Source organism: Lissotriton vulgaris, chromosome 12 (genome assembly GCF_964263255.1).
Source record: "Lissotriton vulgaris chromosome 12, aLisVul1.2, whole genome shotgun sequence".
Classification (NCBI taxonomy): domain Eukaryota; kingdom Metazoa; phylum Chordata; class Amphibia; order Caudata; family Salamandridae; genus Lissotriton; species Lissotriton vulgaris.
The window spans coordinates 287,022,884-287,048,464 of record NC_141700.1 but is presented as its reverse complement, the minus strand read 5'-3'; the positions used below and the strand labels follow the sequence as shown (position 1 = coordinate 287,048,464).

At 48.6% G+C, this 25,581-nt stretch overlaps 1 protein-coding gene across 1 annotated transcript in view; it reads left to right on the top strand.

Annotated features, from left to right (window-relative positions):
- The window catches only part of CFAP45 (cilia and flagella associated protein 45), a 377,198-nt gene that overhangs the window by 124,784 nt on the left and 226,833 nt on the right, over positions 1-25,581 (top strand). The window contains exon 5 of the mRNA XM_086945062.1: positions 23,012-23,182. Within this exon, the coding sequence (XP_086801188.1) occupies positions 23,012-23,182 (171 nt within the window). The remainder of the gene's footprint in view (positions 1-23,011; positions 23,183-25,581) is intronic.

Below are 25,581 nucleotides of genomic sequence, written 5' to 3'. Positions count from 1 at the left end.
ACACTACCAGAGGCAGAGGGTTCTACCTCCTCAAAGGTCGTATTATGCACAACAGTAAGGTATCAAACTCGACAACAGCAGCAAGCTCAATATTCAAAAAGTTCATATCGAGGCAGACCACAACAGTCTTAACAATCCTACAGATACTCCACTCTGTGAAAATCTTGATGTCAATATAATGAACAATGAGTCCAACACTCGGACTGCTCTGCTCTCGAATTTAGTTGGAGGGAATGTAACAAAACATCTAGAAGAGGGGAAAAAATAACAGACAAGTGGGTTTAACAAAATATACATAGTGGCAGCATCACTCAGTTTAAACCTCTAGTACCTTTTATTCCACCAAAAAGGGATAATCAACATCAGTTCCGCAGATCAAATCAGAGGTTTTATCATTACTCAAAAACAAGCACTAGAACCAGCTCCCCCTTCACAACGAGGAAAAGGGATAAATCAAACAATCAATCAGGGGTTTATATAGTGCAACTACTCACCCGTAAGGGTCTCAAGGTACTGGGGGAGGGCTGCTGATCCGTCTGGGCCCAAGGGTTCAGTCAAAGAGCCAGTTTTAGACATCTTTCCTGAATTGAGTCAGCGACGCGGATTGCCAGAGGTGGAGAGACAGGGTGTTTCAGGTCTTGGCGTCGAGGTGGGAGAAGTATCTTGCTCTGGTTTTGGTCTTGTGGATCCATGGGACGGTGGCTAGGGCCGGTTGGGCAGAACAAAGGTGTCTGGTGGGTATGTGGAATGAGAGGTGGTGGTTCAAATATGCAGGTCCTGTGTCGTGGAGAACTTTGACGTCACTTGTGAGGAGCTTAAAAGTGATTCTTTTGTTGACTGGAAGGCAGTGGAGTTCTCAAAGGCGTTCAGTGATGTGGTTGTGATGGGGAATGTTGAGGAACAGTCTGGCTGTTGCCTTTGAACGTTCTGTAGGTTCCTGATGAGTTTCTGGGTGATGCCCCCATAGAGTGTGTTGCCATCGTCAAGTCTGCTGGTGATGAGTGCATGGGTGACTGCCTTTCTGGATTTTGTGGGGATCCATCTGAATGTGTTTTGAAGCAGGCAAAACCTGTGGAAGCAAGATGAGGATATGGCATTGATCTGGCGGTTCATTGTGAGCGAGGACTCAAGTATGATGCCAAGGTTACATGCGTGGGCCGTTGGGGTGGAGGGGATTTCCAGTGTAGTGGCCACCAGGAGTCGTCCTAGGCTGAGAGGGTGGGTCCCAGGATGAGCACTTTGGTCTTGTCCGAGTTGAACTTGAGGTACCTATCTTTCATGGCGGTGGCAACGGCCTTCATCCTGCTGTGGAAGTTGACTTTGTTGGTGAGGGAGAGGATTAGCTGGGTGTCGTCGGTGTAGGAGATGATGTTGAGGCCTTGTCGCAGATGCCTGCTCATGGAGTTTCGTGATTAGAGTGCAGTTGGAGTCGACATCGAAGGCGGCCGAGAGGTCCAGTAGGATGAGGGCTGCGTTTTTGCCTTGGTTGAGGAGGGAGCGGATGTCATCAGTGGCGGAGAGGAGTGCTGTCTCAGTGCTGTGGTAGCTTCTGATCTAGATTGGGAGATGTCCAGGACGTGGTTTCCTTTGATATATTCGGAGAGTTGGGCGTTGATGGCCTTCTCAATTACCTTGGCTGGGAAGGGGACATGAAAGATGGGTCTGAAGTTCTTGAGGTCTGTCGGGTCGGTGGATGGCTTCTTCAGCAGGGGGTTGATCTTGGCGTGTTTCCACTCATCTGGAAGGTGGAAGTCTAGATGGAGTAGTTGATGGCACGCATACCTCAGAGATGGAGGTGGCTGCTCTATGGAAGGTGTGTGTCGTCTGTGGTAAGCATAGTCCAGTTGAGCAGGATCTGTTGGGGTGCAGTGTGGTTGCATGCTGTGGTGTCGGGAGTGGCGAGAGGTTCTTGGGTTTTGACGCTGTCATAGAGCTGATTGATTTTGAAGAAAGGTGCTGTGTTTTTTGCAGGGGTCTTGAGAGGAAATGAAGTCTGTGGTCTTGCTGTTGGGCCTGGCGAACTCCTTGACAATGGCGAAGAGTTCTTTGCTGCTGTGTGCAATGGCATTGATTCTGTTTTGGAGAGATGTTTTCTTTGTTGTTTTGAGACGAGGTGGTGTGCATTGACGGCGGTTTTGAAGGTTGCATGGGTTTCCTGGGTTTTGTTGTTCCTCCATCTCTTCTCAAGTCGTCTGCAGGTGCGTCTGGAGTCTTGGAGGTTGGGAGTGAACCAGCTCGCTTTCTGGGAGTGTTGTTTGCCAAAGGCTTTCCTGACAGGTGCCAGGGTGTCAGCATAATTGGAGATCCATCAGTGGAGGTTGTGTGCTGAGGTCTTAGCGTCTGCTGATGTCAGCGGTGTGGTAATGCTGAGGAAGATGGTGAGATATTCTTCGGTGACCTTTTTTCAGCTACGACAGGGGGCAGTGAGGGCGGTGGTGTACAGTGGGCATGGTGAAGTCGATGGGCAAGCAGTGGTGGTCAGTCCAGAGGAGTTCAGTGGTGTGGCTGTAGGAGATGTTACCACTGGTGGAGAACCGGAGTCAAGCTTGTATCCCGCTGTGTGGGTTGGAGCGGTGACTAGCTGCTTGAGTCCGATGTTGGTGAGGTTCTCCAGAAGGGATGCAATGTTCTGATCACTGGGGTTGTCCAGTTTAAAATTGAGGTCACCGAGTAGGATGTAATCTGTGGATGAGAGAGCCTGGGATGCGAAATGGTCGACAATGGCGTCTGTGAAGGGCGGGCGGGGTCCAGGAGACCTGTACACGAAGGTGTCACGGAGGGTGGTGTATGGGTTGGTCTGGATCTGGAAGTGGAGGTGTTCCATAGCTGTTGTTGTGTCGTCTGAGTGGGTGGTCAGGGGGAGGGTGTTCATGTGGAGGATGACAACACCTCTTCCTGGTCATTTGGCACGGTCCTTGCAGGAAATGTTGTAGCCGACAGGGATGGCAGTGATGATGTACGGGCAAGAGCTGGGGTTAGTCCAGATTTCCGTGAGGAAGGTGATGTCGGGAGAGGCGGCGTAGAGGAGGTCCAAGATTTCTGTGGCATGTTAATGGAGCGAGCGCAGGTTGAGGAGGGTGCAGCGGAGCCGGTCGGGAGCACTGTTGGTCGGCTGGGTGGCAGGAGGAGCTACCGTGAGATGTGGGTGGGGGTGTAGCTGCAGTTTCAGCTGAAGGGTCCTTGGGTGTCCTTCAGTGATGCAAGGTGGCAGGTGGCGTGGCGTCCTGTGTTGAGGGCAAGGAGGGTGCGTATCAGTGGGAGGTCTGAGAATCAGGGTCCATGGTGCTGGGCGTGGTCCAGGCACAGACTGTCATTGACGGGCCTGTCTTTGGCGTGTCAACAGCCGCCATTAAGTAGTGTGCTGGGGACTGAACAGCTGGGAGGTGGGAAATGCGGTGAGTGGAGAGGGTCACTGGAGGGGATTGGAGGGCGGTGAAGCATGAGGAAAAGTGCAAAAGGGACAAGGAAAAAGGCAAAAGCAGAAGAAAGGCAGCAGCAGAAGAAAGGCAGAAAAAGCTGAAAAAACTGACAAAAAGAGAGACAGAAAAATAGTCCAGCAGCAGAGCAGTCATGATCTACCACTAGATGACCAGGGATGAGGTGCAGGCAGGAGCCTGCAGGTGGAGGAGGGCCTCAAACTCCTGACCAGAGGGGCTGCAGCAGCAATGGGGACAGCAGCTACCATGCGGAGCTGTACCGTGAAGGGAGCTGTCCAATAGGAAGGTCAGTGGACTGCACCTGCACTGCGTAGCGGCTGCCATTGAGTAGTGTTTGGGGGGGCTGGACAGCTAGGAGACGGTAAGCGCAGGGAGCTGGAAGTGTCATTGGAGAGGGGCAGGGCCACGGGGGATCGCAGCGGCAAGGGCGGCGAAGCACGAGGAAAAGTGAAAAAAGGACAAGGAAAAAGGTAAAAGATGAAATAAAGCAGCAGCAGAAGAAAGGCAAAAGGGCAGAGAAAGCAGAAAAAAGCAGACAAAAATAGAAAGACAGAAGGGCAGTCCAACAGCAGAGCAGTGCTGCTCTACAACTAGATCACGAGAGATGAGGCGCAGCTGGGGCATGCAGGTGGAGGAGGGCCTCAAACTCCTGACCATAGAAACAGCAGCATCAATGGGGGCAGCAGCTACCAGGCGGACTTGTGCTGTGCAGGGAGCAGTCCACTATGAATTTTGAAAGGCCCAGACAAGAATTCCAACTTATATTGGATCTCAGGCAGCCCAACAAATACATCAATTTACACACACAAGGAGAATAAGAGAAATGTTAACTGGACTTAGCACAGTCTGCCAATCACAATTAAAATATACCACAAAAAGTGTGAGTGTCTGGAAGTAAGTCAGTCCTCTACTGAAGGCTTACTATCATGTCCTACAGGGCTATCTTTGAGATATATGAGGATAAACCTCACTCGTTATATGGCAACATGCTCCATCATGGGTGCCTCCTCTGTTCCTGGAAGGTGAATTCCACCCAAATGGGCTCAAGTAAATTAAAAAAGTTGGGAGCTTATAATAAACAAATGTTTCTGGAAATTAGTGCATGGTTTCCGTTAAAAGTAACAATGGATAAACCAAGTTTTCTCTTTATTTAATGAGTATCCATGTTATTGTTAAAAAAAATGACTGGATGTTTTTAGAAGCATAATGGTTTCTACATCTGTGGTTAATGTTGCTTACTGATAGTCAGTTATGCCTGATTGGACTGCCACATTTGAATAGTTCCTAAGAAAGTAGTTTGGAAGACTAAGGTAAACTACATTACCCGTGATTCTTAGCACGGTGGTGGAGCGGTGCCCATGGCTTGACGCACAATCGTCTGCCCAGTCCTTAGATTAATTGGGAAACGCGGTGCACACGTCTCCATCCCGCGTGGCAGAGGAAAACAAATGTAGGTGCTGGGGATTAATTTTATCCTTGACGAAGTAAGTAGAGGCGGCTGGCGACATAAGGCAGGTAACAGGTTAGAAATTGGAGTGGCATTAAGTTAAAAATGTGAGCACTATGATATAAGAGGAACTATGCATTGCACAATAAAGGAATTAAATATATGGTGTATGTCAATAATCTTGTTATTATTAAATATCGGCAGAAATCTTTACCCCACCCCCCCGATTGAAGTGTGGGATAAGCACCCCACACCTGATCATAAGTATGTATAAAACAGTGGTGCTCAAACAACTGGGAATGAGTGTAGCCATATGTTACTTTTTTATATTTTGTATGATGTTGGTCTTTAAATGCACATGTATTGGTACTCGCTGAGTATGACACTAACTTCAAGGCATGAGTACGAAATCAAATACCAACAAATGGTACATATGAGATGATTGAGGATCCTTCAAATATTATTATCATCTTTAAGAGTGTGACTACAGCCAACTGCTTGTTTCCTTTGAACCGATGAGATTGGAATACGAATCCTAGAGGATAAGTGAGGGAAATGTGTAATGACAGATTGCACTATCCTAATAACGCCATACATACAGGCCATGTTTAGCCTGTATGTATGTGAAGAGTGTTGTGTGTACTGAAAGGATAAGAATTAAGAAAATGCAGATACAATTGGTAAGCATTAGAATTTGCCTTATTGCAGTGAACACAGAAAGGGGTGAAATATTGATTTTAGTCTCTTCTACTATAACAACAGTACTAAATTTGAATCACTTGTTTCTACTGGTCCTAAACTAAACACGAAGAACAGTAGGAGAGCCGTATGCCTCCTTATTTATTTAGACTCCTTTATTCCTTTAGGGTGAAGGGTTAATAGGCAGGGAGGTTACAGCCCTGAAGAAATCCAAGTAACCTACATGGACAGTATGATTTTGGAAAAACATGTAAGCAACTTTAACCACGGATGCAGAAAACATTGTTTCTAAAAATGTACAGTTGTTTCTTAACAATAACATGGACACCCATTTAATAAAGATCAATCGAGGGTTCATCCATTGTTATTTTTAACTGGAACCCTGCACTAATTTCCTAACAAATTTCTTTATTATAAGCTCCAAACTTTTTTTAATTTGGTGAGCCCATTCGGGTGGTATTCACCTACCCTGATACCAATGATAATGCATGCCACCATATATCCTCCTCTAATATCTTAAAGATACTCATGTGGGACATGATAGTAAGACTTAAATAGAGGACTAGCTAACTTCTGGACATTCACACTTTTTGTGGTAAAAGTCAACAAATACAGCAAACATCAAAAATTTGCGATATTGACATTACATCAAAACCAGCCCCAACTCAGGAAAGGAGATTGGATGTGCTCTATATATCTTAAGAATGCTTATTTTCGCATTCCAATTGCAGTGAAACACAGACAATGTGTCAGATTCTTGATCAAGAAAACCCTTATACAAGGTTTTCCTTTTGGCCCTAAATAAGCTCCAATACCTTTTCCAAACTGCATGGAAGTGGTGGCTGCTTTTCTATGCAGGAAAAATATCTTTGCCTACCCAATCTTTTTTTAAAATTTATAAAATATGTTTTTATTGCAGGCAAAATACAAGGCTCACGTTATCACATATTATAGTTCCATTCCTAGTGGTCACGACGTGCCAGTCTCCCGGCAGTTCTGTACACAGCCCATTAGCCCACATCCCGGATGCCGGGCGGCGTGTTTCAGGATAAATTAAAGGGCGTAAAGCAACAGTCCATTGTAGCCATCTAGTAGGGGGACCCCGTGCCTGCTTTTCCTTTTATAAACAATCCTCCCAACATATATCCCCCCCCAAACAACCAACGTTGCAGTATTGAATATTAACACCTCCCCTCCCCCCCCTCCCGGTCTCCGCCATCGGTGCATCACTATTGGGACAGTCATTGTGGATCTGGAGCATCGGAGTCGTCAGTTAAGAAATCATGCAGTGTACCTGTCGTTTCTGATAGATACATCTGCTGTGTGGATTCCTCACCTTGTGAATATCCCCCTTGCGTCAGCAACGTTCGGAAATTTTCTTCGTAGCACGCCGTCGTGGGCGACGTCACAGGAGCACGGCATCGCGCGCGACTCCGTCTGACGTCACCGACCCCATAATAGGCCCACGCCGGCGTGATGAGGTCAGTTCCCTTTTTTCCGCGTCTCCGACGCTAACGGTTTTCGGGATCTTCAGCGATACCTAGTATCTTTCTAACTAATATTTGTCACTGTTTTCTCTCTTGCGACTTTGTTCCTCTCCGGAGATGTCGTCGAGGAAAACAGGCTTTAAGCCATGTAGGTCTTGTGTCCGCATGATGTCTATCACGGACCCGCATAAGGATTGTTTGTGGTGTCTTGGATCAGGCCACGACGTCAAGAACTGCGAGTCCTGTTTCAAGATGAATCCGAAGGCGCTTCGGGAGCGTGAAGCAAAGTTGCTCTTGGCGAAGGTGAAAAAGGACTCTGGGCGGCTTTCGAGATCTACGTCACGGAGATCGAAGTCGAAGCAGAGGTCTCGGTCGAGGTCGAGATCGGCGTCGAGGTCCAGAGCAGGTTCGAGGTCTGGTGACGACTCGAGGTCCAAGGCGAAGTCGAAGTCCAGGGAAAGATCTAGGTCTAGATCTAAGTCGGCTTCCGGGCATGCTTCGAGCTCTTCGAGGAGAAAACATAAGAGGAGGAAGCACAGCTCGAGACATCATTCGGGGAAGGATTCCTCTGACTCGAAGAGAAAGTCTCACAAGCACCGTAAGGACTTTGTCTCTCCTTCACCTGCTTTGTCAAGAGTGGGTTCTCCGGCGCCGGAGCCGGAGCCGGACCCGGAGCCGGTTTCCTCGGAGCATGAAGAAGAGGAGGTGACCCAAGAACCGGCTTCGGCGGAGACTCCTGTGAATCCAGAAGGTCAGGGTGAGGATGTGTCGGGTCGGCCTCCATTGCAACATCCGGTAGGTCCGTACCCTTCCTTCCCTGGTCCTGGGCAGGATCCCTCGCATTTTCTCAATGCGATGTTTGGAGTGTATTCTAGGGCGATGTACCCCGCTGGAGCGCCTGGTGGCCCCATGGGTCCGTTATCGTACAACCTGGGTATTCCTCAGTCGTATGCCCCTGCTCCATTTATGCCTTTCATGCCGGCGCCTGTTTCACCTTGGCTCGGTACGGCTCCACCGAGGTCCACGACTCCGCGTGCGGCTTCGCCGACTCCGGATCGACCTCGCAGTCGAGATCGAGGTGCCACTCCTGTTCTTGACTCTCGTCCTTCTGCTTCGGTTCCTCGAGCGACGTCGGAACCGGCTCCGTCGGAGTCGTTACCGGATCCGTCGACTTCGATTCGAATGGAGTGGTCGAGGCGAAGAGCTCAGCGTCTCCTCGAGCAAAAGGATGATGAGAGTTCAGATGTGGAGGAAGGCGAGCTTCCTGATCATGGTGATGACTTCGAAGAGCTTCGGGATGCTAGTGGTCTGGAACTCTCTCCCGAGTGGGGTCTGCCTTCGACTTCTGATGCACCATCAAGGGACGTGGCTCCTTATCACGTGGTTATTAGGAAGGCTGCTGAGCTTCTTAACTTAAAGCTGCCCACAGTGGAGTACAAGCCCAACATTCTCACGGAAGTCCTGCATTCTCCATCCTCTATTGTGGAGCCAACTTTGCCGTTTACTGATGCCTTGTCAGATCCAATTAGGGAAATTTGGAAGAGGCCGTTGTCTGCTCCTGCAGTCTCAAGGGTTATTGCAAGGCGCTATAGGGTGGCTCCTGATGACCCTGCATTTCTTTCTACGCATCCGTCTCCGGAAAGTCTTGTGGTTCAGGCGGCTTGTTCTAATAGGGCGGCAGGCTCCTTCCCTCAAGTGCCTGCTGACAAAGAGTCTAAAAAAGTGGATCAGGCTGCGAAGAAGACTTTCTCTTCTGGGAGCATGGCTCTAAAGTCGTCAAATGCCACTTGCCTTCTGGGTAGATATGTGCACGCGCTGATGGACTCAGTGAAGCAGCTGTCACCAAAACTTCCTGAGGAGGATAGAAAGAACTTTAATGAAGTCATCTCTGACACTCAGGCTGCGGCCCGCATGGTCATCCAAAGCGGCATGGACACTGTGGATTCAGTTGCCAGAATTATGGGCTCATCCATTGCAACTAGGAGAGCCGCATGGTTAAAGTCATCTGACTTCTCAGCGGATGTACAATCTACTTTGTTGGACTTACCCTTTGAAGGATCTGGCCTTTTTGGTAAGAAGGCAGATGTGGCCTTGGAAAGGTTTAAAGACAGCCGTGCCACTGCGAGATCGTTGGGTCTGCAGATGAGAGGGTCTGCAGCCAGAAAATTCAAGGGTTTTGGAAAATCTTCCTTTCGTCCCTTCAAGCAGGGCCAACAACAGCAGCAGCAGCAGAACCCTCTATACAAGTCCTATAGAGGTAGACAGAGGGGTCGTGGTCGTGGACGTCAAGTCTCCTCTTCCTCCACTTCCTCCAATAATGCCCAACCCCCACCCGCATCAGCAAAGCAGCCCTAGATCCACCATTCTGGATCATGTAGGGCCAGTAGGGGGTCGGCTTACTCACTTTCTACGAGATTGGGAATCGGTTACATCAGATCTTTGGGTTCTCAATCTCGTAGAGAATGGGTATGCACTTCCTTTTCAGGAGTTCCCTCCCAATTACCCTCCTTGCCAAGGTTATTGCTCGGAGGACCACCTGCTTCTCCTGCAGGAGGAAGTCCTGGCTCTGTTTCGAAAGGGAGCGATAGAGGTGGTTCCAGAGCAGGAGAGGGGTCAAGGGTGCTACTCCCGGTATTTCTTGATTCCCAAGAAGGATGGCAGGCTTCGGCCTATCCTGGATCTCAGGATTTTGAACCTCTATCTCAAACAGGAGAAGTTCAAAATGCTCACCCTTGCTCAGGTTCTTCTGGCGCTGATGGAAGAAGACTGGATGGTGTGGATCGACTTGCAGGATGCGTATTTTCACATCCCAATCCTGAAGTCGCACAGGAAGTATCTCCGTTTTACGGTGGGGTCGCAGCACTATCAGTTTGCGGTCCTCCCGTTTGGACTTACTACTGCGCCTCGAGTTTTCACCAAGGAGATGGCAGTGGTGGCGGCGCATCTCAGGAGGTCAGGGATTCCTGTATTCCCTTATCTAGACGACTGGCTGATCAAAGCAGAGTCGCCGGAGATGGTGCTCCTTCATCTGCAGGAGACAACTCAGTTGTTACACAGGTTGGGTTTTTCGATAAACGTACCCAAATCTCACCTGGTGCCCTCCCAGCGCAACCTGTTCATAGGTGCAGTACTGGACACGTCTGTATGTCGTGCATTCCCTCCACCTCAAAGGATTCGCGACATACAGGAAATGATTCCTTTGTTTTACCCTGGAGCGGTCGTTCCAGTCCTGAAGGTCCTTCGTCTGCTCGGTCTGATGGCTTCTTGCATTCTGTTGGTCAGTCATGCACGCTGGCACATGAGGGCGCTCCAGTGGTGCCTCCGCAGGCAGTGGTATCAGCACAACGGAGATCTCAGGGAGTCTGTGAGGATCTCCAGAGAAACTGCAGCGGACCTGTCCTGGTGGGGCGTGGAAGGCAATCTGTCACAGGGAAAGCCTTTTCAGCTACCTCCATCAGTGGCCACAGTGATATCGGATGCATCCACTCTCGGGTGGGGTGCTCATCTGGGAGACCTGGAGATCAAGGGTCTTTGGTCTCCGGAAGAAAGGTTGTTTCACATCAACCTTCTGGAATTGAGGGCGATACGTTTGGCGCTCAAGGCCTTCCTCCCTTCCCTTCGCGGTCGTTCGGTCCAGGTCCTAACGGACAACACGACTGCGATGTGGTACATCAACAAGCAGGGAGGAGTAGGGTCGCAGTGTCTCTGCAGAGAGGCTCTGCGTCTCTGGTCCTGGGTTCAGGACCATCAGATTTGTCTGGTGGCAAATCATCTGGCCGGGGTTCTGAACGTGCGTGCGGACAGTCTCAGTCGGCAGTTTTCTGCCGACCACGAGTGGAGGCTTCACCCGGAGGTTGTTCTCAACATCTTTCGGATGTGGGGGACTCCTCGGGTGGATCTTTTCGCCACTCGCGAGAATGCTCACTGCCCTTCATTCTGCAGTCTCCAGTATCCGATGCAAGGAGCTTTGGGGGACGCGTTTCAGTTGAGTTGGGGAGATCGACTCCTTTACGCGTTTCCCCCCATACCTTTGATTCCTCGGGTTCTGAGGAAGATTCGTCAAGACCGGGCCCAAGTCATTTTGGTCGCCCCGGATTGGCCGAGAAGGGTGTGGTATTCGGACCTACTCCACCTATCCTCTCACCAGCCGCTCCGTCTCCCTCACAGGGCAGACCTCCTCTCTCAGTTGGAGGGGCAGGTTCTACACCCCCACCTCCAGACATTACACCTTCATGCCTGGAGATTGAACGGGGCAACTTGAGTTCTTTTTCTCTCCCGCACGAGGTGGTGGATGTCATTCTCTCTGCCAGGCGTGACACCACTAAGTCCATTTACTCCTATAGGTGGACAAAATTTGTTTCTTGGTGCAGGGAGAGGGATATTGACCCTTTGAGGGCTCATTTGTCTAATATTTTACAGTTTGCCCTTTATCTGGCGCGGCAAGGTTTGGCTGTGTCCACGGTCAAGGGCTATCTTTCGGCCTTATCGGCGTTTCTTTGTTTGCCGGATCAGCCTTCTCTCTTTAAGTCTCCGGTGGTTGTGAGATTCTTGAGGGGTCTTGTGAATATGTTTCCTCCTACCCCTTTTATTATTCCTCAGTGGGATTTGAATCTTGTGCTGACCTTTTTAATGGGTTCTCCCTTCGAACCCTTGCACAAGTGTCCATTGAGGCTTCTCTCTTTTAAAACTATTTTCCTCGTTGCAATCACCTCGGCAAGGAGGGTAAGTGAGCTTCAAGCTCTAAGTTCCAAACCCCCGTTCCTGACCATTCATGCAGAAAGGATGGTTCTTAGGACCAGGGCTGCTTTTCTGCCTAAGGTGGTGACTCCTTTCCATCTTGGGCAGTCCATTACCCTTCCTACCTTCTATCCTCCCCCTCACCCGTCTAAGGAGGAAGAGAGACTGCATCGCCTGGACCCTAAGCGGGCGGTGTCCTTCTATCTGGACAGGACTAAGGACTTCCGGATGGACGACCAGCTGTTTGTTGGCTTTGCTGGCTGCAAGAAGGGCAGAGCGGTGCACAAGCGCACTCTTTCCAGATGGATAATCCTGTGCATCAAGATCTGCTACTCCCTTGCGGGTAAGGACCCTCCTGAGGGTATTAGAGCTCATTCAACTAGAGCAAAGTCTGCAACATCTGCTTTGTCTAGGGGTGTGCCTGTTGAGGATATTTGCAGGGCCGCGACTTGGGCCTCCCTCCACACTTTCGCGAAGCATTACTGCTTAGATTCCGAGGTGAGGAGGGATGGCCACTTCGCGCGTTCTGTCCTCCAAGACTTCCTGGTGTAGCAGAGTAGACACCCTCCTCCGGGAGTGGGGACTGCTGTGGGAATCTATTCACAAGGTGAGGAATCCACACGGCAGATGTATCTATCAGAAGAACAAGTTACTTACCTTCGGTAACGCTTTTTCTGGTAGATACTATATCTGCCTGTGGATTCCTCACTGACCCACCCGCCTCCCCGTTTGTCTACTCTGCTATACCTGGTCTTTCTGTTTATATGATTATAATACTGTTGTATTGATTTGGTTCTATTTGTACTGTGTACACTGTATATTTGCATATTTGCTATCGTTGGTCCGTCCGTGTGCCTCGAAGGCACGGAAAAAAGGGCGGAACTGACGTCATCACGCCGGCGTGGGCCTATTATGGGGTCGGTGACGTCAGACGGAGTCGCGCGCGATGCCGTGCTCCTGTGACGTCGCCCACGACGGCGTGCTACGAAGAAAATTTCCGAACGTTGCTGACGCAAGGGGGATATTCACAAGGTGAGGAATCCACAGGCAGATATAGTATCTACCAGAAAAAGCGTTACCGAAGGTAAGTAACTTGTTCGTTACGGGGATGTAGTCCGGTCCTTGTCTCAATCTTCCGAATTGCTTCGTGTATCATAGTCTCGAGAAGCTTGCACCAGGGCCTCCCACGCATGCGCAGTCTCTAAAGCTCTATCGTTCTGCTGCCGCGCACCAGTTGGAATCTCAAGGTGCTCTCCCCACCAGCCCATTTAAGGAACTCATTGCACCACTTAGCATCCGCTGGACCCGTTCGAGCCTTCCAGTGTCGTGTGATTTCACGTTTCGCTAGTATAAGTCCCATATCTATGAATTTACTTGTGACTTTGTTTTTAGAGGTATTCGGGAACCAATGGAGAACCCCAGGCTTCATGTCAAACTGTAATTCATGCTCTGTCAGTTCGTTAAGAGTATCCCCCACCGATTTCCAATAAAGGGTCAAGCTAGGGCAGATCCATAACATGTGGCCGAGCTCCGCACCGATCGCCTTACATCTAGGGCAAGCCGCGGAATCTATAGCAAAGTATTTTTGTATCCTTCCCGGGGTCAGGTACGCCCGGTGTAGGATGTAAAAGTGGACTAGTTGAAACCGCGCGTTGCGCGTGCTCTTCGAGGCCCGGCGCATCAGCTGCGCCCATGTTGTCTCGGGAATTTCTTTCCCTATGTCCGTTTCCCATTTACCTCTAAGCGCCTCCAGCGGGGGTAGCCCCTCATTAAGCATCCTGGTGTACAGGCATGTAACCGCTTTGACCGTTCCGGCTGCCATCATAGTATATTGACATGCCATTGTCGTCTTTGGCTCCTCAAGCCCTCCCTTCCTGTGTGCCTGTATTGCCCGCGTTATCGCCGCATGTAGCAGGAAATCGCCTCCAGATATGTCAAAGCGGTCCAGGAGCGCCGGGAACGATAATAACGTCCCGTCCTCATAAAGATCACCCAGGTCTTGGATCCCGGCCTCCTCCCAGTTCTGTAATTGTGACCAATCTCCGCCATGCGGTAATGCTGTGAGCATCCCCAGCGGGATTTCAGGGACGTAGGGGTGGTTCACTCCCGCTCTACGCTGTGTTTGGTTCCAGCATAGCATAGCATAGCCACAGCTCCTCCTGTGTAAGGTCTCTAAGGGCTAGTCTCTGCTGCATTGCTATGTAGGAAAGTACGTGTCTAGGTATTCCCAGGCCTTGAGTCTCTTCTGGTCCTCGGAACTCACGTGCTATTTCCTGGGTGTATGTCTGGAGTTGAGCTGCTAAGTAATACGCTTCGAAGTCGGGTACGGCTAACCCCCCCTCTGATTTAAGTCTCATCAGAGTTGCAAGTGCCACTCTGATTCGGCCTGTTCCCCAGAGGACGGACACGATCAATGATTTCAGGTGTCGAAATACAGCGGGAGGAATCCAAATCGGGAGCGTTCTAAAGAAATATAGCAAACGGAGGAGCGCCACCATCTTGAGCAGGGCTATGCGACCCGCTACCGACAGTGGGAGGGTGGCCCAAAAGGTCATACTACCCTTCAGCGCTCTGACACTGCGAGAGATGTTACCCTCTAGGACATCAGGCTGGGGTGTGGTAGATATAGACCCCCAAATATTTCAGACAGTTGGGTTCCCATCCAATTGCCATGGTTGTGGTGGGCTGGGTTTCTCCCTTGCGTACTGGGAACAAGCATGTCTTGGACCAATTTACCCTGAGGCCAGATATTTCACCAAAGGTGGTCAATACGGCGTCGGCCCCCGTCAGGGCTCCATCAGCATCCTCAAGGAAGAGCAAAAGGTCGTCTGCATAGAGGGAGATGAACTGTTGCCCCGACAGGGTCCGCAGTCCCCTATAATGGGCTCCCGGGCGGATCGACATTGCGAGGGGTTCTACTGCCAGCGCAAAAAGTAACGGGGATAGTGAACATCCCTGTCTCGTACCTCTTTCCACCGGATATTGTGGGGACATCAACACACCTGATTTCACTCTTTCAATGCTGAGGCATATAGCACGGAAGTCCATTGCAAATACCCCTCTCCCACCCTGTAGCATACGAGTACTCTGTGGAGATACTCCCATTCCAGGCTATCAAACGCCTTTTCCAAGTCGACCGATAGTATCATGGGGTGGGGAGACTCCCCATGGTCCTCTTCCAACAGACGAACCAGGCGGCGTATGTTCATAGTGGTATTGCGCTTGGGTATGAAGCCCGCTTGGTCCTTATGTACCAGCGTGGTCATGTGTTCCAATAGTCTGGATGCCAGGATGCTACTTAAGATTTTGTAATCCGTTGTGAGCATTGACAACGGTCTGTAAGACGCCGTATCATTGCTCTCTTTATCAGGCTTTATTAGGGGGATCACCAATGCTTCGCGCATGGTACGTGGTAGACAACCCAGTCGCTTCGCCTCTTTATATACTACCATTAGTCGTGGAGCCAACAAGTCTACGTATTTAGCGTAAAATTCGATGGGGAGCCCATCAAGTCCTGGGGTTTTATTGCGTGCACGTTTTATGCGCCGCGGATTTCCCCTATTTCAATGTCTTTGCCCAAGTCCTGCGCTTGCTCGGGTTCTAATTTCGGAAAGGGGAGTCCTTCTAAAAAGTCATCTATGACCGAAGTACCCGCTATTAATCTACTCTGTTAAAGAGTTTCATAATAACTTGAAAAACTGTGAAGAATTTCAGGTTGAGTATATACTTTGACGCCCTCAATTGTGCGCATAGATACCATGGGGGAGCTGCGTCTTAAGGGGTTGACCAGCCAGGCCAGCAAGGCTCCCGATTTGTACCCTTCCGTGTGGGACCTGGTTATGTATGTCTTGTGGTCGAAGCTGTGTAGCCTTTCGACTTCAACCGCCACCGCTTCCTTCGCTGCTGCACTCTGTTGTTGCAGCTCAGGGTGTCCGGGCCACCGGAGCTCCATCACTCGGAGTTTCTTATCCGCTTTACTGAGGTCGTCTAATAGCACCCTACGCATTCCTACCTTTTTAGCTATACAATATCCTCTTACAACTACCTTGAAGGCATCCCATTCCGTCGCTCTCTCCCTAGTCGTGCCTTCATTTTCTGCAAAGTAGTTAGTGATCCTTTCCCCCAGGTCTTTGTGGAAAAGCGGGTCCTCTAGCATTTGGGGGCATAATCTCCAGGTGGGAACACAGGAAGCGCACGGAAACCACCGCACGTCCGCTAGTAGAGGATTGTGATCTGAGATCGTCCTCGTCAGATATTCGGTGTTGGGGATTGTGGGTGTCAGCGCTGTAGAGCATAGGAGCGCGTCCAGCCTCACATGGAGCTCGTACTTTCCCGAAAATAGGAGTAATTTCGGGTGTGCGGATGTTGGGCTCGCCAAATGTCAGTCAGACCCCATTTTGCTTGCCACTCCAATCTACCCATAGCTATTCGGTGCATTGGGGAGTCTGCCAGCGGGGGGTGCGATCTATCAAGAGCCACATCTACCACTGAGTTGAAGTCGCCTCCCATCAGAAGTGGCCCCACTAGAAAGTGGGCCAGGGAACCCGACAGTGTCGCGAAGAAGGTTAACTGGTCCACTTTAGGTGCATAAATGCTGCAAAGGTTTATGTCCCTGCCTCCTAGTTTACCCGCTATGGCCACAAACTGCCCCTCAGGGTCCACTATGTGTTTGGTCACCTGGATAGGGACTCCGGCCCTGATCCAGATCAGTGCGCCCCTAGCATAAGCTGAATATGTAGTGTTGTATACTTGTCCTCTCCATCTGCTTTGTAATGCAATCCCTTCCGTCTTTGTTAAATGTGTTTCCTGCAGTAACGCTATTTAAACCCCCCTGCGTACAAGATAGGCATGCACTTTGTGTCGTCTTGTCATAGTGTGCAGTCCCCGTACGTTCCAGGTAATGCATTTCAAGTTAGATAATTCACCCATTGTCCCGCAATGTCCTGCGCCTCCCCCACCACTCAATTTCCACTTGGTTCAAATAAGAAAACTCCCCTGCACCGATGGCGTGCCCACCCCCCAACAATATAACATTCTCAAAACCCTCCTCCCCCCCCCCCCAGAACAAGACCCAAAGATCGCAATCTAGTTCCCATCCAAACTCTCCCTAAAAAACAGTCAAAAAACCCGACGGTAGTCACCGCAGGCTTGCCTTAGGGGCAATGTGGGGGGCCGAGTACCAACGAGAAGTCACCCTCTGCTCGGACTCCCTGCATGTGATCGAGCTCAATGACTTATGGCCAGCTCAAAGCTTCACCCTGAACCCAACTATTAGCAGGCCAGTAATCCCCTCTCGCAGCATTTAGTAAGCATTTCGCCAAAGTTCGTCCCACAATCAGAACAACTCACCAGGAGTCTTCATTGTCCATCTAACATTCCTTCAGCCGTCCCTGGAGTGATCGTCGGCAAGGGCACACTGTCAGTTTCGTAGTATTCTATGTCTGAGTGGTCTTCACCTCTGCCAGACTCTGGGCCCTCCATCCTGGGTGCCTCTCGCGTCCCGATATGCTGGACACCGCCTCCAAAACCCCTCGCCTCTCCGCCTCCGTCTCCAGTAATGAAGGTCGCCCTAGTCCTCTACGTCCATTGCGTATCCATCTGGACTTCCGCCGCGGCTGTTCCTCAGGCACCGCTGAAAAAAGGGAACTAGGGCCGTCCTTGCCGGCTCTGTAAAGTTCCAGCCAGCTACATGCGTCGTCAGGTGTATCGAAAAATTTGGTAGTACCATCCACTATTATTCTGAGTCTGGCCAGGAACAATAAGGAGTATTGTATACTCTCGCTTCTCAGCTCTCGTTTGATCGCCAAGAAAGAGGCTCTTTTGCGTTGCGTTTCAAAAGTATAATCTAGGAATATATTAACCTTACTGTTTTCTAACTGGAAGGGACCGTTCAGCCGGGCATTGTGAAGTAGCAGATCTCTGTCCCGGTAGTGCAGCAGCCGTGCTACCACTGGGCGCGGCCCTGCTGCAGCGTCCTGGACAGAACCCTATGCGCTCGTTCCAACGTGTAAAAGGAGGATAATCCCTCTGGTGCCATCGCCGTCCGGAGCCATTCTTCCAGATACCGAACCATGTCTCCCCCTTCAATTTTTTCTGGTAGCCCTACTATCCGGATGTTGTTCCGGCGATTGCGCCCTTCAGCATCCTCCGCCCTCTTCTCCAATGCGTCAATTCGGGCCAACACATCTGTCATAGTGGCCGTGAGTGTCTTTTGCGCCGGCTCCAGGGTGTGAACTGCGCTTTCCACCTTCTTGACCATATCAGAAAGCTTACCATGATCAGCTCTGAGCAATCCGAGACCCGATGCAACCTGGGCTATGTCTTGTTGGAGTGCCGCTCGTGTATCTGCTATCGCAGTCAAGATCTTATCCAGTTGGTGTTGGAGATGCGGGTCTCGTGGCGTCTCAGGGTCCGGCTGTTCTCCCTTGTCCGGCATCTCAGTGTCTGATGCAGATTGTGTGCTGCCTTTGGCTCCATTTGGTTTCCCCATGTCAGTCGTGGCGTCCAACGTTGACTACCGCAAGCAGAGGGCGAGCCGCCCAACGGCAGACGTATCTCATCAAGTCCCAGTTCAGCTAACGGTCCTCCGCTCTCCGAGAGGACTTTCCCCTGGTCGTGCCCTGTTCAAGCTCAAGCGAACAGTTATAGGTAACCCACCATCTGTTCGTCCACACCATGGAGCAGGTACGCCGGGTCAGGACAGCATTAACCCAAGACTCTCCGGCTCTCAGCACCAAAAGACTATAGTGGACAGCAGGTCGGTCTGGTGGTATCCCCGTTGGAGGCGGTGGTTCAGTCCCAACAGCGGTCCTCCATTCGCCTCAGTCCTCGATCAGGTCGACTCTGCTCCGGGCAATGCCGACAGCGGTCCGGACCAGGTCAAGGTCAACTTCAGCCACTCGTGGTTCAGGTACCGGCAGAGGGCCCGCCCAATATTCCCAGCAACACTAGGCACGGTCCCACGGCCTACCTCCGGCGGCGTCGCCACCTCACCACCTTGCTCTGGGTCTCCAGCTCTCTCCGTCGCCCCCCTGGGCCTCAATAGGGCGCCGGGCGCCGATCGCTCGTCTCCGCCTCTTCGTCCCACTCACAGCCCACAGTTCAGGCTCCAGGAGCAGTCAGTGTAATCTCTCCGGTTCTCGCACGCTCCGCTGGGTTCCTCTAGAGGAGAGGACCAACCCCCAAACGTTTGTAGGCTGGGAGCGCCGTTCCCCGATCTCAGTCCCCAGGATGATAGTGCAGAGCCATGGCCGCCATGTTTGGCGTCTCCTCGGGGGACCGCCAGCCGTGTCTATAGGCTCTCGCGGCACCCCAGCAGCCCAGGAGGGCAGATCGCCCCGAACAGTGTCTCATCCGGGGGGGCCCGCATTCACCAGGGGTTCGCAGGGCCGCGGGTCAGCTCTGCAAGCCCTCAATAGCCCGCGAACACACCCTTCTCGTGGCCCCGGTCCGCTGCTCAGCTCCCGATGTGGGCCGCACGGCGGGCGTGTGTGGGAGCCGCCTCGCGGAAGTTACCGAGTGTCCCCGGCAGTCCGGGCGGTTATCGCGCCCCGATTCAGTGGGCGGGGGGGTCCAATACGAGTCTCAGGCTCCACGAGACAGCCGGCCGCTTAGGAGGATTTAGCTCTGCCTGGCGCCTTCCGAGAACGTCGGGCCCCGTCCAGCCCTTCTCGCCGTCTGCAGGCTCCGCCGGAATATTCCGTGCAGGTCTCCAGCTGAGGGTCCCTTTCCCACACAATCTCTCGTGGGTTAGGGATCAGCAGTCGCTTGCTTTACAGGATTATTGGCGGCTCGATCGCGGAGCCGAGCGCTTAGGCGACCTCCACCATCGGCGCTCTAGCCACGCCCCCGCCTACCCAATCTTAGAAGACTGGTTAATAAAGACTTGTAAAGCACTACAAGCCAAACAGGATTTGGACTACACTGTTGACTTATTAGAGCACTTAGAACTGCAGCTGGATTCAGAAAAGTCAACAACGTCTCCAGTTCAATTCCTAACTTATTTGGGTGCATCTTTTAACACCATAACAGGCGAAGTGTTTTCTTCGGAGGGAAGAGCTTCTTCTATTTCTCAGACATTTCTCCAATTTCTACATGCCATAAATCCAACAGTGAGAAGAAAGTCTTCTCTCCTAGGCTTCCTGACCTCTTGCATCTTTCTGGTCTCTACATAAGACCTCTCCAACAATGTTTGGAAGACCAATGTACACAAGACCAAGGAGATTGGGAAGACAGAATCTTTATGACTCAACAATCAAATCAGTGGTGGCTAAACAAGTCAAACTTACACAAAGCAATTCCTTTTCATCAAGATCATCCAAGTAAGAACATAGTGACCAATGTGCCTCTCTCTGGCTGGGAAGCTCAATTGGGAGATCTTACAATCTAAGGTCAATGGTGTCTACAACAAACAGCTATACCACATCATTGTTCTTGATCTGAAAGCAGTCCACCTCACTCTCAGAGCTTTACCCCCAGCTCTAATCTCAAACTGACAATATTACTATAATATATTATTCACAAAAACAAGGAGAAAGGAGGTCAAGTATTCTGTCACCCAAGGCACTAGCATTTTGGCATTGGCTTCTGGTGAGAAATTTATCATTTCAAGCAGCACATTTGCTGGGTCTTTGAAATCACCAAACATAGCTCCTCAGCAGACAGTTTCACAAAAACCATGAGTGGGAATTTGATGACTGTTTTGCAATCTATGTTTGGATTGAGTTTTACCAGAAATAGATCTATTTGAAAACAAACAAAACACAAAACGTCAAAACCATGAGTCGGGAGTGTGTGATCCACATTAAATGTAAAAGGCTCTTTTGATAAGCTGGTCTACAGTTTTCTTTATGCCTTTCCACCAATACCACTCATACCAGCACTGATTATCAAGTTCAAACAACCCCCCCTTGAGCATGATTCTGATAGCTCCAGAGTGGCTGAAACAATGGTACCTTACAGAGCTCCTTCTCTTATCACTCAAAATCTACCATGTAAACAAAAACTTCTATATGGAAAAGGAGGCCAAATCTTCCATCCCAATGTCCACTCCTTGAATTTGGCTAAATGGATCCTGAGGTCACTTAAATGCATGACTATAGTGTTTGAAAAGCGTGAAAGAAGATGAAAGGTCATCTATTATAAGCTCTTAATTCTTAATAGTTATGTTTCAGTGTATGGACAAGAAGAAGTCATCCTTTCTTATATACTCCATTTAACAAAATCAAGGTTGCAATAGTCTTCCATAAAAGTATATCTGGCAGCTATAACAGCTTACCATAAAGGGCCAAGGACTCCCCAGGGTGTCTAGTTTTCAGAAATGAATGGGTTTGGTAGGTTTACCTAGATGGCCATGAGCCCGGGCCAAAAACCCAGGTGCCCCCCCTGCAAAACCAGGTCGTTTTATGATAGGTCATTTTGAAGTCTTCACAATACATTTAGGGCCCTTGCCTGTCGTGGGTACTTGACCCACCAACACAACTGAAGAACCATTTTTATCGGGAGACCTGGGGGAACGCTGGGTGGTAGGAAATATGTGTCTGCCTGGTGATCCTATAACTTTCCCACACAAAAATTTGGGGTAAATGTGATTTTTTTCAGGAAAATTTGAGGTTTGCAGGGGATTCGGTGTGCCATACCTCCCTGGACTCCTCCAGGTCTCTAGTTTTACAGAAATTTGTGGGTTTGGTAGGTTTCCTTAGATGGCCGCCGAGCCCGGCCAAAATCCCAGGTGACCCCTCATTGCAAAACCAGATGGATTTGTGATAGGTAATTTTGATGTCTCCACAATATGTTTTGGGCCCTTGCCTGTCCCAGGTACTTGGCCCACCCACAAGAGTGAGGTACCATTTTTATCGGGAGACCTGAGGGAACGCTGGGTGGAAGGAAATTTGGTTCAGCCCAGTGATCCCACAACTTTTCCACACAGAAATTTGAGAAAAATTAGTTTTTTTTCATCAAAATTTCAGGTTTTCAGGGGATTCTGGGTAGGAAAGCTTTGGGGGGTAAAAGCAAGCTATACCTCCCTGGACTTCCCTGGGTGTCTAGTTTTCAGAAATATGTGGGCTTGGTAGGTTTCCTTAGATGGTTGCCGATCACAGGACCAAAAACGCAGATGACCCCTATCTATCAGAAAACTACCTGGTTTTGCAAGGGGGGCAACTGCGCTTTTGGTCCCACGCTCGGAGGCTATCTGGGTAAATCTACCAAACCCAGACATTTCTGAAAACTAGACACCCGGGGGAGTTCAGGGAGGTATGGCTTGTGTGAATCCCAAAATGTTTTCCTACCCAGAATTCCCTTCAAGCCACAAATTTAGCGAAAGATATCACATTTTCCCTACATTGTTGCGTGGGATCACCGCGCCAACACAAATGTCCTCCCACCTAGTGTTCCGCTTGGTCTCCCAATAAAATTAATACCTCACTCATGTGGGTGGGTCAAGTACCTGCAACAGGCAAGGGCCTTAAATTATTGTGGAGACTTCATAATCACCTATCATAAAACAGTAATTCGTAAAGAGAAGCAAGGTGCACCAGAACAGAGTCAGTGAGCTCCAAGTGTATCCCAAAAATATCCTTTATTGTACATACTTCAATAAAGAATATTTTTGGGTTACACTTGGAGCTCACTGACTCTGTCCTTGTGCACCTTCCTTCTCTTCACAAATTTATTTATCTGGTTTCCAGTGGCGTGGAAGTGCGGCGAACTACAGAAGCTGTTGCATAGACTTTCTAATCTTTTTCACAAATTAGGAACTGAGGTGCTGAACCGTGGTCACCCGCATTTGTTTCTTTATTTACCTATCATAAAACAACCTGGTTTTGCGGGGGGGGCACCTAAGATTTTGGCCCCAGGCTCAGCGGCCATCTAGCGAAACCAACCAAGCCCATACATTTCTGAAAGCTAGACACCCTGGGGAGTCCATTGAGGTATGAATGTTAGATTATAGTAGTCCCATTAATTTCCAATGCTTATACCTCTTGGAGAAGGAAGATCTGATCATAAAAAAGCAGTATTGCTCTGCTACGATAGCAGCATTGGCCACATTGTCCCAAGAACACAAGAGAGTATTACCATGATTATTTATATGAAAATGAATCGCGAGAAAATATGAATGGACCACAGACCTCAACCAATGCTGGGAATCAAGATGGGTTTCCATTGTATTATGATACTCTTTCTTTTTAAAATTCTGTTTTTAGGATGGTGTAAACGAGCGCAAAAATGCAATGAAGGAAAAGGAGATGGTACGGAAAAAAAATGAAAAATTGAATGATTTGGAGGAGGAGGCCCAGCGGAGAGCACAATACCTTTTGGAGCGGGCCAACAACATACGGATGGAGCAAGAGGATGAAATCAAGAAACTTAATGAGGTGGGCCTCCCTTAGAATCACATCCTCTCTCTGATTAATACTTTATCAAACTCTATTTATCACCATATCAGCCCAGTTCTTTTGCCCCTCTTCCAGTGGTATTTCTCTCAGCTCTTCTCCCTTGCACTCTGCATCAGATTTTACCTGCCCAACACTTAGCTAACGTTTTATGTGAGATATTGTCAACTAAATGGTTATCAGACGTGTGTGTGTGTTTTTTCATGAGCCTAATCTGTCAATGGAGGAATTAATTAAAACGATCTTACTATTGTTTCTTAACCTGAAGGACCCTGGCTTTGCCGGGCATTGGCGGTAACTTGATTACTACTTTTTAAAGTGTTGAATCCTTAGGATTAACTCTCAACACTTATCTGTCTGTTCACACTTAGCAGGCCATGCTATCTACTTTGAGACTCAGTTATTGCACAATGTCCAACATCTTAATTTATCTTAACACTATCAACTCTTATGGTTTTACCCTCCTGCGCTGAAAATATGTAAATCCCATTGTTCATGACGAGCTCAGCTCGTCATGAGTGTACGAGAGGTGTACCTCATGACGAGCTGAGCTCGTCATGAGCGTCGAAGGGGTTAAGGACTTCTGAATATTAGTTCATTCTCTTACACCCTTGACTGGCAATGGTGGCTAGTCTCTGACTTATTCTTGCTCTCTCAACTCGTCTGCTATTTAAGTTGGTGGTTTTTCCACGTTGTCTTGTTATTGAACCTTGGCTTCCTTGAGAGGGTTGCTTGATTAAGATCTGCACAATTTTATTTTGCCTATTGTAACAGAAAGTTTCAGTTCTATTAAGGACATGGATGGGAGGATTATGCTGCATTTTCTCCACTTTTTTAAGCAAAATCTCTTTATTAATGTTTTTTGTTTTTCAAAACACAACTTCAACAGGTGACTGTTTTGTTAGAGCATAACAACAGAGATGAAGTTTACAGAATGCAGATTAGTTTGCAGATTGATAGGTAACAACGCGTTTGAGATGTATTGTTACTCATTCTTAACAAAGCATAGCATCAGATCATTTATGACATATCAGGTCACCATTCGTATAGTTATTGTAATAGAATACGAAAAACAAAAGAAAAGGGGGGCCTGAGGAGGTTTTAAGGACCGGCGAGGGCACACTCCCCAAATACCGACTAAGAAATACACAAAGTGCCCTCGGGTCCAGAGTCGCACAAGGCGCGAGTGTGTGTGGAGCCAACAATGCTCAGAAGAGGAGGGAGAATCCCTTTTCAGGACGGCTTCCCTCACACACAAAGGTGTCATGCTTGATCATAGGGAAACCTCCTCGCGTCACAAGCCTAGTCGTGACGTGGGCTACGACCCCTTCGCTGCAAGAGAGGAGCTCAGGGATGTTTTTTTGTATACAAGATGGTCATAGAACCATATGAGAGCGGAATGACAGAATATCGATGGACAGAAAATCAACCTACAGAAATATCGACGCAAGAATATCGAAGTCAAGAATATCGACATCCTATCTACATTATGGTATGTACAAAAATGTTGAAAAAATGATATTGATGTCAAAAAGTGTCGTTGTTAAAAATATTGTTTCTTTTAGTTAAATATAATGTAAAATAAAGTAAATAATACATATAATTAAAATAAACATAGTTAAAAATGTTTTAAAATGTTTAAAAATTATTAGTAATATATATATAATATAAAAATAAATTAAACATATACATATAATATATAATATATAATTATACTTTTTAATAATTACTTTAATAATTTATTAAAAAAATATAAACTATAAATACATCTATACACATAAAACAATAATATAAACAACATTAAATAAAAATCTATAACACATTTAAAAAAATCTTTTTTTATTCTTTTTAATAGTAATTATATAATATATTAACTAAAATAATACAAAAAGTATTACATAGCAGAGTTAATAAAATTACTAATCCAATTCCAAACAGTGCAACAGTAGGGAAAATGTTGGATAGCGTAGGGGTAAAAATTACTATTCCCACTCCAGTGAGTGCAAAAGTAGGGAAAGTGTTGGATAGCTTTGGGGTAAAAAATACTATTCCCACTCCAGTGAGTGCAACAGTAGGGAAAGTGTTGGATAGCGCGGGGGTAACAATTACTATTCCCACTCCAGTGAGTGCAACAATGGAAAAGTGTTGGATAGCTTAGGGGTTAAAATTACTATTCCCACTCCAGGGAGTGCAATAGTAGGGAAAGTGTTGGATAGCGTAGGGGTAAAACTTACTATTCCCACTCCAGTAAGTGCACCAGTAGGGAAAGTATTGGATAGCGTAGGGGTTAAAATTACTAATCCCACTCCAGTGAGTGCAACAGTCGGGAAAGTGTTGGATAGCCTAGGGGTTAAATTAACATACTTATTAATTAAATAATT